Below are 16,646 nucleotides of genomic sequence, written 5' to 3' on the forward strand. Positions count from 1 at the left end.
TCTCTCTCTCTCTCTCTCTCTCTCTCTCTCTTGATTTATTCGTATGAAGCATACGAGTCTATTAATTCTTCTCCATAAAAATAATGTGTTCTTTTTATGAAAAGATCGAAAATAAAAAAAAATTGATTAGAGTTTCCTTTGTTTTAAGATAAAGAGCTAAAAACAGATAGAAAGAAAGAAAAATAAAGAAATAGACAAAATGCTATTTTTATCGACCAAACATTCGTACTCTTTCTCTACGATAAAAGTCTATAAATATCGTCCATCGTAGAATATATAATATTTTAGAAGCTTGAAAAATATTTCATTGTATTAAAAATAATCGTATCAACGAATGGCAAATTTTCAAATCGACAGTACTAATAGAGACTTCGTTTTCCTTTTCTTTTCTTTTCCTTTATTTTTCTTTTCTTTTTTTTTCTTTTTTTTCTTCCAGTCGGTAATTTTCTTCTTTCGGCTTAATAAAAAATAAGAAAGGAACACGATAGGATATCGCATACAACTAACAACGCGATCCCTGACGCCTTATACTCACGAAGCAAAACGAGATTAGAGAAGACATAGCCAAGTTGATCGTGAGCTAGTGGAAAATAGCGTGATGGCGAGGGTGTTGCTCTATACATAGCTATTCTCCTTTTCTTATTACACACACATAAATATATATATACACACACCATCGCCTTTTACCTGACTTAGCCACACCTTTCTAATGATAATAAAAAAGATCTCTTAATCGAAATTTGGTCTTCTTTCTTTACTTAATTTTGTTATTTATTTCTTTATTTATTTATTTATCTATCTATCTATCTATCTATCTATTTATTTATTTATAAAACAAAACGGAATTTATCACATCGAACGAGTCATCGATCTCAGATTATATTTATAACGAAGATTTTACTTCTTTCCTCATAAAATAATAAATGAAATCCTTTCTGTGTCATTACAATTGAAAAAAAAAAAGTAAGAGAGAGAGAAAAGATCCTTATAACGATTCATTAATTTATTCGAAAGAAGAAATCTTCCTGTATTCGTGCTAACAAAATTATTTTTACTAAAAAATAAATATCACAAAACTCGCGGTCGCCAAACAAAAAGCTTCTTCGATTAACGAATTTAATAATAACGAGAATAATTTCAGAAAGATGTTATCGCCAATATTATTTTCGAACTTCTCGAGCGATATGATATCTTTGTTAAAAATTAACATATGTCTCCGATGTCATTTTGACGATATCTTCGAACATTCAGAGAAATATCGGTCGATTTCAAAATTACTTCTCAATTATTCTAGTCAAGCGATCATTACCATTCTCATATCATCTATATTCAAAAAGATCGAATTTCTATTCAGATTCATTATGATTGAACGACATGACATAACGAGATTCTTATACGTCCTTTCATGTATGCATTTGAAAAATGAAAGGATATTTTTCTATAATAGCCGAGATTCATAAATTTTCTGAATTGAAATGATCAAAATGAATTGAAATCAAATTGAGATTTTTATTTACGTTTATTTGTATATGAAAAAGAAAAAGTAAAAAAAAATAATATATCTATATATTGTAAGAAATTATATTCTTTATTTAAAGACGATATTGATCTGTAAGATGTATAATATAAAGATATGATATAATATTATTATATATATATATAGATTACTATATATAGATTTTTAAGGCCCATCAATTTGATCATATCAATTTACGAGAAGAATTTATATAAAATTTCGAAAAAGAAAGAAAAGAAAAAGAAAATAATGAAGGAACGAATATAAAATTAATATAGTTATTGTCCAAATGAAAAAGAAAGATAAACTGACTAACAATAGAACCAATCTTAAATTTGTTTTATTTTTCATAAGTCATGAAGAAGAAATTCGTGTCCTTAAACGCTAATTCGACTAATTCGTCCTACCGGCAAAGTTTCAGCGAAATTTTTTGCTTACTCGATTTAACGTCCAAGTGGATCCTTAATTGCCACTTTCGACTGGTGAATGCATTAAGAAGGCCAATTCCTTTTTTCCTCCAACCTGAGAGAGCTCCAAGAGAGAACCATTTCGGTGGATTTAAAGCGCGAACATTTGTTATGCGATATTCTCATCCTGATACGAAAGAAAGAGAAAGAAAAGAGTTAAAAATTTCTTGGAAGCGTAAGATCAAGTTCTTTCGAGCTAACGACCTTATAAAGCAACAAAGAGCCTCTTAACGTTGTCGAGCTTTCACGCGGCATCACGTTTGTATTTCCATCTTTCTTCGATACAAGCCTGAAATCCTTTGGTTACTCATCGTTTCTCTTTTTCTCTTTTTCTCTTTTTCTCCTTTACTTTGAAACAAAATCGACCGATAAACCTCGCACGTTTTATGGACCACTCGCAGAAAACCACTCCCAATAAATAATCCTGACCCAACTCGGACGCTCTCACAGGATAACGCGAATAATGGCTTTTTGTGCGTTACGGATGAGTCCACCAAAAATTCTCATATGATAAAGTTTATCTTAAGTTTTCATCTGTTTTATAAAAACGTTAAATTGAAATTGATTGGGACGAATGATTTTTCAGTGAATTTCTAAACGTTTTTTTTTATGTACGATTACATAAGAATATACACGGTTACGTTAATATACTAGTGCGTTCTTTTTATTTTTTCTTTCTTTTTTTTTTCCTCCAAGTTTAATTATTATATTAATAAACTGCGATTGTTACACTTAATGCTATATATATACATATATATATATATATATATTTGTAATTCTACTAAAAAACAAAACAAAAAAATACAAAAAACAGAAAATACTAGTATAAAATAGAACACGTACAACATACATGTGTAAAATTTGGACCGATCCTTTCACGACGATCAATAATTTCGGTAAAAAAGAAAAATAGCAAAAAAAGAAACAGAAAAAAAAAACAAAAAAAAAAGAAACGTGCGGCTGTTCGATCGACGCTCCTGGAGTGGCTCTCGTCATACCAGTCTCAGGTATTAGGATTAACTACTGCCATTACTACAGGTGGAGCTGCCCATATATCGCAATTTTCCTGTCGGATGCGTGCCGAACCGAGATGCGGCAGATTGCATGACGCTATTTATGAGCGCGATACGCATATCCCGTTGCATCGGCACTGCTCGAATGCATTCGATCGAATCTCTCGGACACCTTCAAAAGCAAGCCGATAGTATTCTTCTTACGATTACAAAAATTAAAGGAAAATAAAGAAAAGAAGATAAAGAATAAATAACAAGTAAATAACAAAGGTAACAAGTAAATCAATCAAAAAAATTAACTCGACCTTCTGGGACCTTCTGAAAGGAAAAAAATTAGGATAATAATAATAATTAAAAAAAAAAATTGATTTAAAAAATTAACTCTTAATTTTAACTTAAGAAAGAAAGAAATAATGACGATAGGAGAAGAAATATATTCTTTAAAATTTCTTTTTTTTTTCTTTCTTATCACGGTATTTCTTATATGAGATATATATTATATATTAGAATATTATCGGATTCATATAAAGATTATCTATACACGAAAGTTTTGAATAATCGATAGTCTTAGCCTAGTAAGGATAAGTCTTTGTTAAGGCAAGATGACGAAGTCGAAGACTAATTAGCAGAGGACTAAATAGTCTTGCAATTATGAGGGCCTTTACAATTTAGTCATCAAACGAGAAAGAGAAGTCTTTGATGGTACATGAAGGCATAAGAAGATCGAAATTATTGTAACCAACTTTATTGTAACTTGGAAACTTTCTAATTGAAAAGATCTTTCTTTCTCTTTCACTCTTTCTCTCTCTCTCTCTCTCTCTCTCTCTCTCTCTCTCTCTCTCTCTCTCTCTTCTCCATCAATATATTTTAATGCAATATTCACTTTCATGAGATTTATAAGTTTCAATCTGAAATTAAATAAATATATATATAAGCCTTTTATTTTATTTCATTTCATTTCATTTCATATAATTTTATTATATTTTCCTCTCCATTATCGCGTTTTAATAATTTTGAAAAATAATTTAATAATTATATAACGTGTTCAATAAAGTTAAAATTTATCGATTGTTGTCGAATATTTTATCGAAAGATCTGTGTATACCATTTTATCTAAATAATTCGTGTATAACGTTTGAACGGTACGGACAAGGCAATTTTGGTAGGTGAACGATTATGCCATGGCTGGAATACATTATAAATGGCCCATTTTGGTGATGCTAGAGTGCGATAGAACAAGATAGAACGAGAGAGAGAGAGAGAGAGAGAGAGAGAGAGAGAGAAAGACGGATCGTAAAGCAGCTTATTCGCAGGAGGTTCCATTAAACGTCATATTTGATTAAACAAAGCGTTGCCCTCTCGTTTCCAGAGTAGAGAAGGACAGACTAAACGTTTAAGGTAACTCACTTTTCTAACCCCTTTTTTTGCTCAACGTTATTTTATAAGCGCTTGAGTGAAACCACTCTTTTAAGAGCTTCTCTCTCTCTCTCTCTCTCTCTTTCTCTCTCTTGGTCTCTTTGTCTTTATCTTTCTCACTCATTCGTTAAGAGAAGAAGAAGGATACTCGAGTACGAAAGGGACGAGCCACAAGCACGTAGTGCTACTCTCTCTGTCTCTCTCTCTCTCTCTCTCTCTCTCTCTCTCTTTTCTCTGTCTTTCAGAGAGAAAGAGAGAGAGAGAGAGAGAGAGTCAGTGGTTTTGTCCTGTGGTGGCCGTTGTATCCTTTGGCGACTAAAAGCGCCAGTGTATCCTCTAAATTTCAAGAGTTTATCCTCTTGCCTTTGAGAAAGACTAGACGATCGACTCGCGTGTACTTACTCACCGTTTGGGATGCTCCGAGCGAATTGCACGACGCAATGTTATCTTGGAATACATAATTTGTGCTTTAGAGAGACCAAGAAGACTGAAAGAGAGAAAGAGGGAGAAAGAGAAATATGGAGCACATTCAAAAGGACTCGTTTACTTATTGTTAGAATTTCATAATCATTTTTAAATCGTATGTATTATTCCTTGTTGATATACTAATGGAAATGAAAAAGAAGTGATATTATTAATGCAGTATACTATAATAAGAGTAGACTAAATTAATATGTCGTAATAGTATAATAGTATATTAATGTATAGTAATATTAACACGTATAATAATTTTCTATTTGGAGTAATTAGAGTAACCGAGAGAATGTGTATAGATTTAAATGAAATTCTCGTTCGATTTTAATGAAATTAATGATCGATTTATGGATATCGAATAATTATAAGGAAGTATAGTGATTCTTAGAAAAATGTTATTTTAAATCATCTTATCCATCGAGATGTTCCACTGTAATTTACGTAACAGCGATGAGGAAGTTTTATCTCTTTCTCTCTTTCACTCTCTCTCTCTCTCTCTCTCTCTCTCTCTCTTTCTTTTTCTCTTTCTGTTTCTCTCTTTCTCTTTTCTCTTTATGTATGTCGAAGAACAATTGAAGAGGTCGTTACGAAAATCGTCGAAGCGTGTTACGGAAAACAGACTTCGTGGAATTTCTTTTCTAACTATTCATCGTAGTACACACATATATACACACACACACATATATACACGTTTATGTATTTCCTCGTGGAAAAACTTGAACCAAGAATGATGTTGAAGTAGCGTAAAAAAAAGTATCTCGCAAAAATAAATGAGAATAATTCGACGTTGCATTTCAAAACAATTATATATATATATATATATATATATATATATATATATATGAATAATATATTATACCTATTTAGTATTAATATATTATATTTATTACATTAGCATTGTAAGATATTAAATCAATATAATAGTATGACAACATATTCATTATATCATTTAGAACAAACAAAAGATAATTTGTATCCATTGTCTTAAAAAAAGAAATAATACAGAAGAAAGAAAGAAGAAGAAAAAACAAGAAAAAAAAATATAGCAGGATAATTCAATAATATTCTGTCTTTATTAGTGGGAGGAATATCTCTTAAAAAAGCTTTGATAACGATAAAAAGGATAGAAAATGTTGAATGAGAAAAAAGAGAAAAAAAGATGGAAAATTAAATATAATTATTTTGCGAGATAGAACATTCTACGAAATCCTCAATTTTATACAAAAAGAAGAAGAGCGAACGAAAAGACAAAAAAAAACAAAAAATAAAGAAAAGAAGACGAAGAAAAAAATATATAAAAAGATATATACATATATATTTATACATACATATATCAACCTACATATATATATGTAGGTATGATATATAATGAAATGATTTACTCGCTAATCAAAGGGATTGGAAACGTTTACGTTTCGCAATCGCTATCGATGCAGCAGTTTCGGATGTGTAAGTTTAAACAAACATCCCGATACGGGCCGGTCGTGGTCCCGACACGAGAGATCGATGACCCGATTTGCTACATTATCACGCTTACCTCTAATTAGCACCCGTGCTTATCGTCCTTGATGTTTATTTACGGCGGGCTTGTCGCTCGTTTTGGCCGGCGGCGGGTTCGATCGCCACACGTGTTGCATTGCACCAGTAGGCTTTCGTAAAACCTTCGAGAAAAGAAGAACCCACTTCTTGTTGACCTTTTTCATCGAAAAAAGAAAAAAAAAAACAAAAGGGTATAAGCTCAGATCCGAAAACAATTTGAAGTAATACCTTGAGTCGATATTTCTAATACGAAAAAGTATCTTCGTTTTCTGTATTTCACATTGATTTTTGAAGTTTCATTAAAGTTTCAAGTGAATTTAATATTATTGATTAATACTTCGAATTAATTTATTGTTCAAATACGTCTGATAATATAGTAATATTTAAAGAAGCATAAATAATATATAAAGAATAGGAATATTTTTAACAAAATTATATAAATGTAATGAATAATATATTATTTAGGTAATTATAGATAAAAGATATTGTAATATATATATATATAATTAATAAATTAAAATCAAAATTAATAAATATATATGTAATGTACGGAAAAAGAGATGATAATATATTTTCTATCTCTAGTTGTAATTTATTTTAGAAATTAGAATTAGTTAAAAACAAGAATTATTCGTATATTTATTATAAATAGAAATTTGGTATTTAACAAAATAAACTATGACGTTCGACGATTAACGAAATTTTCTTTAAAAAAATATATATATATAAAAATGAGAAAAAATGGAAAAAAGAAATATAAGAGGTATGAGAGAAAGAGTGAAAGAAAAATGCATGGAAATGTGTTTTGAGAAGGTCCTCGAACGACATAAGTGTAGCTTCGAGAGACCCATAGCACGATTTAACGAGAGACTGGAAAGAAATTCGACGGTCAAAGGGCTCGTCGTCCTCGTCCTCGTCCTCGTCCTCGTCGTCGTTTACTTGCATCTCGTCGTGTCGTTTTAATGACGTTGCTTCCAACTTAACGTTGAAAGCAAGTTTTAGGTCATTCGACAATTGAACATTGGCTAAACGAAATCAGATAATTTTTTTTACAAATTCGATTGAAATTAATCATTAATTAAATACTAATAAAAAGTAGTAATAAAAAAATATGAATTCACATATTAATTTCAATTAATAGTTATGATAACACGATAACACTAATTTCAAGTTTTGTATAGGTACGTATATACGTATATATAATACTTGTTCTATAAGAAGTAATTATTAATTATTAGGATGACACTAATTGATAATTAATATTGATTGTAAAAAAAAAAAAGACATACTAACTCAAAGTAATTTTTCAACAACTACATAATTGTTATTAGATACAATCTCACTGATCGTTACTTAATATTCGCCCAACAAGTAATTATTAATTACGAGGATTAAAAACTGAAAAAAAAATTGATCGAACTGGAACAGATGAGAACTGGACAGAACATAAAAATATATTTATGTCAAATAATCAGGATAAGGAAATATATAAATACAATATAAAACGTCCAAGAGCGAGTAAGAAAATCAAGTAACATAGATCGTCGAAATTAATTAAGAAAAGCGATAAAAGTCCCAGCTCTTATTCACGATTGATATTAAAACTCGAAGAGAAATAGGCCGGATGAAGGGAGTAGAATAATTTTCACGCGAGAGAGAAACGTCGTTGACTAATGAGCGAATGAGGGGAGAGCCCGTCGTAAAACAATGCGCTGTAAACGCATACTTAACGAAGAGAATACCGAAGGAGAGAGAAGATAGAAAAGGATGGAAATATAGATAGATGGATAGACTGGAAAATAGATATAGTTATATAGATAGAAAGATATATAGATAGATAGAATAAGAGAAGGAATTTATCGTAGCCGTAAAGCAAACGTTTTATTAAACTCGTATTACATTACTCCTATTACATATATAAAATTATAGTTAGTTTATAAATTAACGTGATACTTAATATAATTAATACACATGTATATATATATAGCAGTAATTATAATAATATTAATAATAATAATAATAATAATAATAATAATAATAATAATAATAATAATACATAAAAATTAAGAAAAGAAAATTCTCTTATTAAAGTTATGGAGGAAATAAAACTAAGATAAGGTATAATAATAATGTTATCTAATGATAATGATAATCGTAAAACGAATCAGTAATGTACAAAAAAAAAAGAAGCAAGTAAAAAAGGGAGATGGATATAAATAATACTTGTTTAAAAGTAAAAATTTAAAGAAGAAAAAAAAACAAATAAAAAAGAACGGGGACATAACAAAATAATAAACGATATTTGAACACGATTAGTAACATAGGCGTGATACTTTCGACGAAAGCATGCTATTAACGTAATTGCAAGACCACAAAGAGCAGACTGCTTCTTCGTCAGTTTGCTGAGCGTGCCAACTAGCGAACCGATAAAGTTTTCTTTCGAGAATGAACCTAATCGACCTCTTTTTATTTCTTTTTTCTTGTTTCTTTTTTCTATTTTTTTTTTTTTTTTCTTAGAAATTACATCCCTTCTCTTTTTTCTCTCTTATTCTTTCTTCTTAAAAAACTTCGAATCGATCATCGTTTTACCGATTCAAAGTCACTTTTAAGCTATTCTTAGCGTTTGACTTTCAATTAAATTTTTCATCAAAGAAAATCGATAATTAATTAATAAAGTCAAGCCATAGCAAAATTATTTATCGATCGACAAGCTCCTTTAAATTTTTGTTTCTGTTCTCTCTCTCTCTCTCTCTCTCTCTCTCTCTCTCTCTCTCTCTCTCTCTCTCTCTTTTATTATTATTTCTATTTGAAAATTCGTTGTAATTGCAGGATACATTTCATGGCAATGTTCTTTTATTATTATTATTATTAACTTTTCTTTTTTATGTGAAAATTCGATGTAGCTACAGGTGCATTCACATGAGAATGTTCAATCGTTACAGATTAACATTTAATATTTTTAAATTTATTTCTTTTTTCCATTCTCTTCCTTTTTTTTTTATTATCATTATTATTACTATTTCCAATCTAATATATGTATATGTCCTCTTTTTTTTTCCAGAATTCAGAGATATCGCTATTCGAGACGAACATTCGTTTTATGGGAAGTCTTTTGGCTTGTTACGCTCTCACGGGAGACGTAATGTTCCGGGATAAGGCGGCCCAACTCGGTGAACGGATGTTACCAGCCTTCCAAACGGAAACCGGAATTCCTCATTCCCTCATCAACCTCCACACCGGTGTAAGTAACGCTTTTCGTTGGTATCCACCGCGAGACCCTGCCAAATCTGCCGCGTAATTTTCTTTACCCGTCACGTCCCCATGGTAAATTTACACCATAATTCGCATTATCTATTCTTTTTGTTGTTGATTCATTTCCCTTTTTTTCCTTTTCCTTCTTCCTCGTCGTTTTCTTCTTCTTCTTCTTCGTCTTCTTCTTTTTCTTCTTCCAACTCACGGTTATCTACATTGCAAATGAATTACTCGTTAGCTTTTGTATAGATAATTGAATAAAAAAACGCACAGATTGTGATGATAAGTTCGTTTAAATAATAATAATTACTATTGGAAGGAATATAATAAATTGTCAATATTAATATATTTCGATAAATTACTCTAACATTTAAACATAACAATTATAAATTATTATTATTAGATTTGCAAAATTAAAATAATATATTTAAAAATGAAATAACAAGAAATGCAATAAAAATAATTTAAATAATAATAATAATGATTATAATATATAGCGATAATTTATTATAATCGTTTTATATTTACAAATTTATATTAAAGTAAATTATCATTATTATTATTATTATTATTATTATTATTATTATTATTAGCATTATTATCATTACCATTATTAGTATTATTATTGCTATATATAAAAGTTAGAGAAATACATCAAAATTGATTCGTTTTGCTCAAACGAGGAAAGATGATAAAAAAAACCGAGCCGTTATAAAATCGGGTTAACTTAATTGATAAATCAGAGAACGCCTGGGTAATCTCGTTTCGGCGAGGACAAAAGAACTCTCTTCCCTCTCTCTCTCTCTCTTTCTCTCTCCCTCTCTTTTTCTTCCTTTTCTCCTTCCTTTTCCCTTCTTTATGCGTAGCGCGCACGCTCGAGGTTTAGAATCGCAAAAAATCTTGGTGAGTCCGCGAAAGGTTCCTCCCTGAACATCAACACGACCGGTACTATTGGTCTTACTTGTTTTTTTTTTTTTTTTCTTACCTGCTACGGGCAGTTTAATTGAAACGATTTTCGTCGAGTCACGTCCTCTGAAGTGCCGGCTCGCGATTAATATGCAAATTCTTAATTAGAACGGATAATGATGATGCCGAAAGGGATGAGGGAAAGTCGAAAGGAAAGGGTTGCAAAAGTAACTGTTGGTAAAATCGATCCCTTTTTTACCACCTTCATGTTTTCCTACTTTCAGGGGTTGCTTCGTTGATTTTCCTTCATTCTAATTACTTTTTTATCGTTGTCGTTGTTGTTTCTTTTTCCTCTTTCTTTTTTGTTCTTATTATCATTTTTCTTATCAGGTTTTCCAGTCATTTTTGTATTGTCAGTTTTTTGTATCATCGTTCGATTATCTCGTATAATTTGTTATGTACATACAGTTGTATTTATTTTATAGGCCAGCAAGAATTATGGTTGGGCAAGTAGCGGATGCAGTATTTTGTCAGAGATCGGTACGATGCATTTGGAATTCACTTACCTGAGTGACATTACCGGGAATCCCGTCTTCAAGAGCAAAGTCGAGAACGTGAGGAAGGTGCTGAAGAATCTTGAAAAGCCGAAGGGTCTCTATCCAAATTACATTCACCCGAGAACTGGAAAATGGGGTCAACGTAAGTCCGCTTTCAAAAACTCTACGAGATAGTCCTCTCGCGTGTGTGTGTATTTGTATGTGCATGTGTGAATATCTTATTTCCTCTTTTTTACGATCCTTTTTGTTTCCCTCTTTTCTCTCTCTCTCATTTTTGTAGACGCGATTGAAATTTTTTTTTTTTTTGTAATTTCTTTTTTTCGATCTTTTCGATCGTCCAACGAACGTCCGTGAAAAAATTTTAATAAAATTCTTTTTTCTTTTTTTTTTTTTTTCTTTCTTTTTCTTTTTTCCTTTCAACTATTCACGGTTAGTTCTCAAATATTACGCCATTTCGACGAAGTTGAATATCGCATTTATCAAAAGCAACCACCCTCGTACGCCACTCCCCACCCCTTGTTCTTTTTCATCCCTTCTCTTCGAGCAGTAAGAATTCCTATTTTTCTTTCTACTTTGGTAACATCGTACGTTGCCTTCCTCAACTATTTCCTCAAACTAACATAGATCATTCTTAAAAGACTTTCTTTTCTTTTTTTTTTCTTTTTTTTTTTCTTTTCTTCGTAGAAGACATTTGCGGCTAGAGGTATGCGGGTACGTGGCGCGAACAACCCCTTCGATTTCTCTTTCGAACGACGACGTGATTTTATTAACGACTCTTTAATGATTCCCACGGAAAATTATTTCTCGATGAGAAAACGAAGTTTGATCCTTTCTTATCGCAACATATTTTCACGATCGTTTTATGTGGAAACAATTAAAACAGAAGGGAAAAATCTTTTTTTTTCTCGCATTTATTTATTTATTTTTTTTGCTCCTGTATCTTCTTTTTCTTCTGTTTTCTTTTCTGTTTTTTTTTTCTCTTTTGGAAAATTCAAAATACGTCGCAACATTCGCGCGGAAAAAAGTTTACTTGCAAGGTAAAAGGAATGGAAACGTCTTTTGCGGTTAGCAAAGTTGCACTCGACTTTGGCGTTTTTCCAAACCAATGTACATTTTTCACCAACCATGCTTTCTCAGAATTTTATTTCAATTCGTTACTCGACCACTCGAAAACTACTACGAATATGTTAAAGTTTCTTCTTTCGTTCCGCCACGCATAACTCGTGAATGTTATTCGAGAAATATGATATTTAATGATATAATTAATAGAAACCATTTTCAATCTTTGCTAGAAGTTCGAATCTCTGTCTCTCTCTTTCTCTCTCTCACTCTCTTTTTAGCTCTCAAAAATTCATTCAAATCAAACGAATTTCGAAAGGAGTACAATACAAATATTTATAATGAATTTTATTTTCTATAAATTCGATGAGATTTTATATAAAATCATTCATGAAACTTCTATTCTATCGTTTTTCTAACGAGAATAATATTTTCTTCTTTTTTTATTTCCTATTTCAATCAATAATAAATATATATTACAATAGTATATTGTTAGTCGTTTTGTAATTATATCAGACTATTCCCAAACGTGAGATTCGATTTTGGTAATTATTCAATCATGTTCAAGTCATTAATTAATAATATATAATCCATTCAATTGATTGTAATATGGTTTTATGTATCAATCACATTCATGTATTCCTACATATACATATATTGACTGTAAATTATTGTCCTTGCTTTATATATAAATTAATTTTTTCATCGGAACAACGGAAAGAAAGATTCACAAAAATCAGATTAAAAAAATAAATAAATACTAGTCTTTGATTATAACTTGTTTCGTTAATCGATCCGTTCTCTAACGAATTCTCGGTCATATAGATACTAGAACAAAAAAAAAGATAAAAGAAATAAAGTTAGAGGGTTCTGTTGAACTACCCATAGCCGTTGATGGAGAATATAAAAAGTAATGTTATGGGTACTTCTATAAATGCAAATTTCGATCACTCGTAAGTACGTACGAGTAAGAGAGGACATGGTTTTCTCTGAAAATGGTGCTTTCTATAAAACGATTCAAATGGTTTGAACATCAAATCTCGTATGATTCATTCATGATATATCTGATATCTTCTTAAAAAGAATTAAATATATATATATATATATATATATATATATATATATATATATCGCTTGTAATAAAATCGGACAAAATTTTTCTGTACCGTTAAAATTCGTTCGATATAATTTCAGATCACATGTCACTCGGAGGATTAGGTGACAGTTTCTACGAGTATCTGTTAAAGGCTTGGATCCAATCGGGAAAGGAGGACAGAGAAGCACGTGAAATGTATGACGAAGCAATTGCAGCTATCAGCGAGCACATGATCAAGACGTCACCCGGTAAACTCCTCTATGTATCGGATTTGAAGTATGACAGGCCTGAACATAAAATGGGTCACTTAGCTTGTTTCGCTGGTGAGTCGCATTTTATTTCTTTTTTCTTATTATTTATTTGTTTATTTTTTTTTCTTTTATATATATATATATATATATATATATATATATATAATTTTAATAAAGTTATGATGATCTATGTATACGACAGGTGGTATGTTCGCATTGGGTGCGAGAACCTTAGAAAACGAAGTGTCGGATAAATACATGAGCATAGCCGCAGGCTTGACCAACACCTGTCACGAGTCCTACGACAGAAGTGTGACTAAACTCGGTCCGGAAGCTTTTCATTTTATCGAAGGAAACGAGGCGAGAAGTTTGAAAACCGGTGAAAAATATTATATCCTTCGACCTGAGGTGAGTGCATTTCTTTGATAAAATAAATAAATAAATAAAGAGAAAGAAATAAATAATAACAATAATAAACAACAAATAAAATCAAGCTTTCGATTGAATTTTTTTTATCGATCTCGTTCGTTGTGTTTCGAGAAAACGAAGGTGTAAAACTGTGGAACTTTCGTTCGAACTTTTGTAAACCTGTAAACACCTCACACGTGTTGTTGTCGACAAACATTGGAATAAAATATTCCTCCTTCTCTTCTTCCTCCTTTTTTCCTCTTTCTCCTCTTCCTCCCGACCCCATTACATCCCTTGCTTCTTCCCTCTTTTCAGACGTTCGAGTCGTATTTCGTGATGTGGCGGCTTACAAAGGATCCGAAATATCGCGAATGGGGCTGGGAAGCCGTCCAAGCACTGGAAAAACATTGTCGAGTCCCAGGAGGATTCACGGGACTCCACAATGTTTACTTAGCCAACTCACCGAAGGATGACGTTCAACAGAGTTACTTCTTCGCCGAAACGCTCAAGGTATTGAAAAAAAAAAAAATTAAAAATTCGACTTTTACATACTGTTTAAAAAACAAGATTCAAATTAAATACTTTAAGATCATTGTTATTTACGATTGTTAATACTTCGACTCTTGACAATATCTCGTTGAAATTTTCTTTTCTATTTTTTTTTTTTCTTTTTTACTTTTTCTTTCGTTCATTTTTGTTTTATCTTTTTTTTTTTTTTTCTTTCTTCTTTTTCACCGACGCTCGCAACTCTCGAAAGAAGAATACATAATATTTCTAATCTTAACGCCACGTTAATTATTTCTTTTTACGTGAAACGTTTTTAAAAGAGGGATCTTGCGACGTAATCTTTACGATATTGCTCTTTCTCTTTTTTCCTTCTCTGTCTTATTCGATGTTGATTATTTAAAATCGTAGAAATTTTTTATAGACCGATCTTCTCGGCCCGATTGAACGATATCTCGATTAAAAATTCCTCCTGTCGGTTTTACGATCGAGATAGTACGAGGCTAAGGAAGAAATTTGGTGAAAGAAAAATTGCCAAGAAGAGCGAGAGAGAGAAAGAGAGATATTCGTGCCAATGGTGGCTACTTTTATCCCTACTACCTCGTTAAAGATTAAGGACCGATATAAAGACGAAGTTTTTTCTTTTTTTTTTCTCTTCTTTCTCGGTTTTTTTTTCTTTTTCTTTTTTTTTTTTATTATTTCTTTCCTTTCTTATAGACATTTCCGAAGCCGGCTGCCGGTAAAAGCCAACTATAATCGGTAACAGCTGAAGGTGACGTTCGTAAAAGCCCTCCTATAATATATATAATGTATAATGTATATAGGTATATATAGTTTATACGTCACACTCGATCGGCCAAGATAACTCTTAAAGAACTTTCTTCCCAATACTTTTAATTTAATAGAACGAAATTGCTCTCTTCGTATCAAGTGCTCTTTAGATTCGTTTGGAAGAGTAAAATAAAAAAGTAGAAAAAAAATATAATTTCATTTTCATTAAAATACGGTCCATATCGTTTCATTACAGTCTATATATATACACACACACACACACATACACACATGTATATATCTTTGTAATGATTTGTTGGTTGTTACTTCTTTATAATTTATTTTTATTTTTGTATGTTTTTTATTTGTTACAGTACCTCTACCTTTTATTCAGTGACGACGATCTCATTAATCTGAACGATTGGGTGTTCAACTCCGAAGCTCACGTGCTTCCAATCAGAGGAAACCCTCTCTATCGCCCAGCTCCCTCCATGTAAACTAGAATCTCAACTTCATTCGAAGATGACGTACCGCGATCGATGATTCATTCTGCAGTGAAATATAAAATGCAGAAGAGAAAGATGAAAAAAGGAACGAGAGAGTCGATTCTACAATGGAAGAGTTCATCTTTACGTTTTCGAGATGAAAATTATCATGTGATCGGTCGCAGCTTACAACGAGAGGAGTAGAGAAGTGCGAGTTATACACACACACACACACACACACACACACATACACACACACACACTCGATATTATTCAATATATATATATATATATATATATATATATACATATATATACACATATATATACATACATATATATATATATATATATATATATATAAATTAACAAATATTTTAGCTAAATGAAAGGACGAAAGCAAACAGAGAGAAAAAGAAAGAAAGAGAGAAAGAAAGAGAGAGAGAGAGAGAGAGAGAGAAAGAGAGAGAGAGATCAATATGTACGTATGCGTGTGACAAAGCTAGAGAGAAAAAAAATTAAGAACAAAGCGAACGTTATTTAAAAAATTCACGTTTGTAAATAGCGTAAAGAACATGTGCAAGTGAGAAAGTGAGAGAGTGAGAGAGAGAGAGAAAGAGAGAGAGAGAATGGTAGGATAATTATCGAAAGAAAGAGACAAACGGACAGACAGACAGACAGACAGACACGTGTTTCATTCCTGTCTCTTTAACAATCCAGAAAAGATGAAAAAAAAATGGCGAATCGAAACCGATCACGTGTCTTTATAACAAAATACTGCTACTATTTACTATTCACGAAAATTCGCGATTAACTTGAAATATTCGAATAGATAGACGACATCGCGAATAGCTTATACATACGTATGTACATACATATCTGTGTACTTTCAGTGTGTTTTACCGCGCGCGTAAAAAAAAAAAAAAAAAGAA

General features: G+C 31.3%; 1 protein-coding gene across 5 annotated transcripts in view; it reads left to right on the forward strand.

Annotated features, from left to right (window-relative positions):
* Positions 1-15,811, forward strand: part of LOC122628573 (mannosyl-oligosaccharide 1,2-alpha-mannosidase IA) — a 301,060-nt gene extending 285,249 nt beyond the window's left edge. For all 5 annotated transcript variants that reach the window (XM_043810983.1, XM_043810986.1, XM_043810984.1 and 2 more), the window contains 6 exons: positions 9,487-9,666; positions 11,069-11,282; positions 13,394-13,618; positions 13,749-13,954; positions 14,270-14,464; positions 15,604-15,811. In XM_043810983.1, coding sequence (XP_043666918.1) covers positions 9,487-9,666; positions 11,069-11,282; positions 13,394-13,618; positions 13,749-13,954; positions 14,270-14,464; positions 15,604-15,726 — 1,143 coding nt within the window. In that variant the 3' untranslated portion in view covers positions 15,727-15,811. The remainder of the gene's footprint in view (positions 1-9,486; positions 9,667-11,068; positions 11,283-13,393; positions 13,619-13,748; positions 13,955-14,269; positions 14,465-15,603) is intronic.
* The last annotated feature ends 835 nt before the right edge of the window (positions 15,812-16,646 follow it).

This window comes from Vespula pensylvanica, chromosome 4, assembly GCF_014466175.1.
Source record: "Vespula pensylvanica isolate Volc-1 chromosome 4, ASM1446617v1, whole genome shotgun sequence".
NCBI classification, from domain to species: Eukaryota; Metazoa; Arthropoda; class Insecta; order Hymenoptera; family Vespidae; genus Vespula; species Vespula pensylvanica.